The 1,662-nt window shown below is 33.5% G+C and overlaps 1 protein-coding gene across 1 annotated transcript; it reads left to right on the top strand.

The window, feature by feature from the left end:
- Positions 1-334: 334 nt before the first annotated feature.
- LOC112671540 (alpha-ketoglutarate dehydrogenase component 4-like) lies at positions 335-1,408 on the top strand. The gene has a single exon (XM_035716486.2). It carries the CDS (start codon positions 358-360, stop codon positions 667-669), a length of 312 nt encoding a protein of 103 aa, XP_035572379.1. The 5' UTR covers positions 335-357; the 3' UTR covers positions 670-1,408.
- The last annotated feature ends 254 nt before the right edge of the window (positions 1,409-1,662 follow it).

The raw sequence follows: 1,662 nt of genomic DNA, 5'->3' as shown, positions 1-1,662 counted from the left end.
TCAAAAAATCTATTGTAATAGTCACCTGGATCTCAGTATTATAGGAGAAATAGATTTTACTGAATCAAAAAAGAAAAAAATATATGAAATCAAAGAAGTGAAGCATAGTATTTGTAACATTATTCAGTGTTCAGCACTTAATAAGTCACTCAGCAACTATTTGTTGAATGAAATTTGAATGGTAAATAATTCTGTAATGTTTCATCTTATAGTAGCACCACCTTAGGAGCAAAAGAATTGTGGCTAAACTGAGTATGTACATTCCTACTGGGAAAGACATTTTCTGCACTTTGTGAATCATTTTCAAAGTGAGACATGCCCCGGAAGCCGCCCCGGAAGCCGCCCCAAGCTGGGGTCATGATGGGCAGCAAGATGGCGTCCGCCAGCAGGGTGGTTCAGGTAGTCAGGCCTCATACACCATTAATAAGGTTCCCTGACAGAAGAGACAATCCTAAACCTAATGTATCAGAAGTTTTGAGATCAGCAGGACTACCGTCTCATTCTTCTTCAGTTTCACGGCATTCTAAGGGAGGTAAATCACCAGATTTGCTGATGCATCATGGTCCACCAGATACTGCAGAAATAATAAAAACATTTCCTCAGAAATACAGAAGGAAACTTGTGTCTCAAGAAGAAATTGAATTTATCCAACGTGGAGGTCCGGAATAATCACTGACAGTGTGGCTGCTGTTTGTCATCAGACAAAAGAATAGTCTTTACAATAAAGAACTTCCAAAATGGCACATGAGAAATTATACAGTAAACAACTTGGATAGATACTCTGTTAAAAAAAAAAAAAAGAAAAAAATATAGAAAATTTTGATGGACACTTGTATCTCCTAATATATGTTATCTTGGTCAGTTTCTTCACAAGCTTACCTAATTGTTTATATACTTATTAAAGTATACATTTTTAAATGTTAGGCCTATTAATTTACTCTCGATTATCAAGTATTACCAGTGTTGAGCTATTAAAAGCATACAATATGCAGTAAACTATCATAGGTTTCCCATAATTTCACTTTTGTTTTGGACGTGGAAAGATTTACCACACAGATTGATGCTTTGGGGGAATGATTTTTCCTGAAACTGGATAAGGATTAGTGAAAGAATGACTCCATTATTTGTTCTTTATTTTCTTAACATTTTTTCATTCACAAAGTTACTGGAGTATAATTAGTTTAAAAAGCATATCCTACACTAGATGATAAAAATACAGTTAAGGTAAAACAGGGAACTTTGTGGTATTAAAACTGGGAGTTAACAGAAAAGATTATTTGTAACCTATATTCAGAAGAAAATACCAGAGTTTAAAATGGAAAATAAGAGATCAAAATGAATATAATCTAGGAAGAGATGTTTGATTAGAAATTGTAGTTTACTATGTTATTAAGGGTGTTAAGTCTTACTGTTTGATTTATATTACTGTTTTGTCATGTATGCAAATTCTGAAAACCACTAACTTTCTCAAACTTAATGTCTGAAAGCCTCTTAAAATCAACCTAAATATTTACCTTATTAAAGCTATTTATGGAACTTTAGGGGCTTACAGTGCCAAGGGTATGCATTATTGTGAAACTAAAGCGTCACAAAGCTAAATAAATTTTCTTCCATACCTTGAAAAAAAAAAAAAAAAACCAAAGTGGAACATGCTAGGACCAC

The sequence above is a fragment of the Canis lupus genome, chromosome 5 (assembly GCF_003254725.2).
Source record: "Canis lupus dingo isolate Sandy chromosome 5, ASM325472v2, whole genome shotgun sequence".
NCBI lineage: Eukaryota > Metazoa > Chordata > Mammalia > Carnivora > Canidae > Canis > Canis lupus.
The sequence above is the reverse complement of the archived record's forward strand: the minus strand, read 5'-3'. Positions and strand labels throughout refer to the sequence as shown.

Excerpts from the sequence above, each read along its gene's own strand:
- LOC112671540 (XM_035716486.2), top strand. The coding sequence starts at position 358 with ATGATGGGCAGCAAGATGGCGTCCGCCAGCAGGGTGGTTCAGGTAGTC.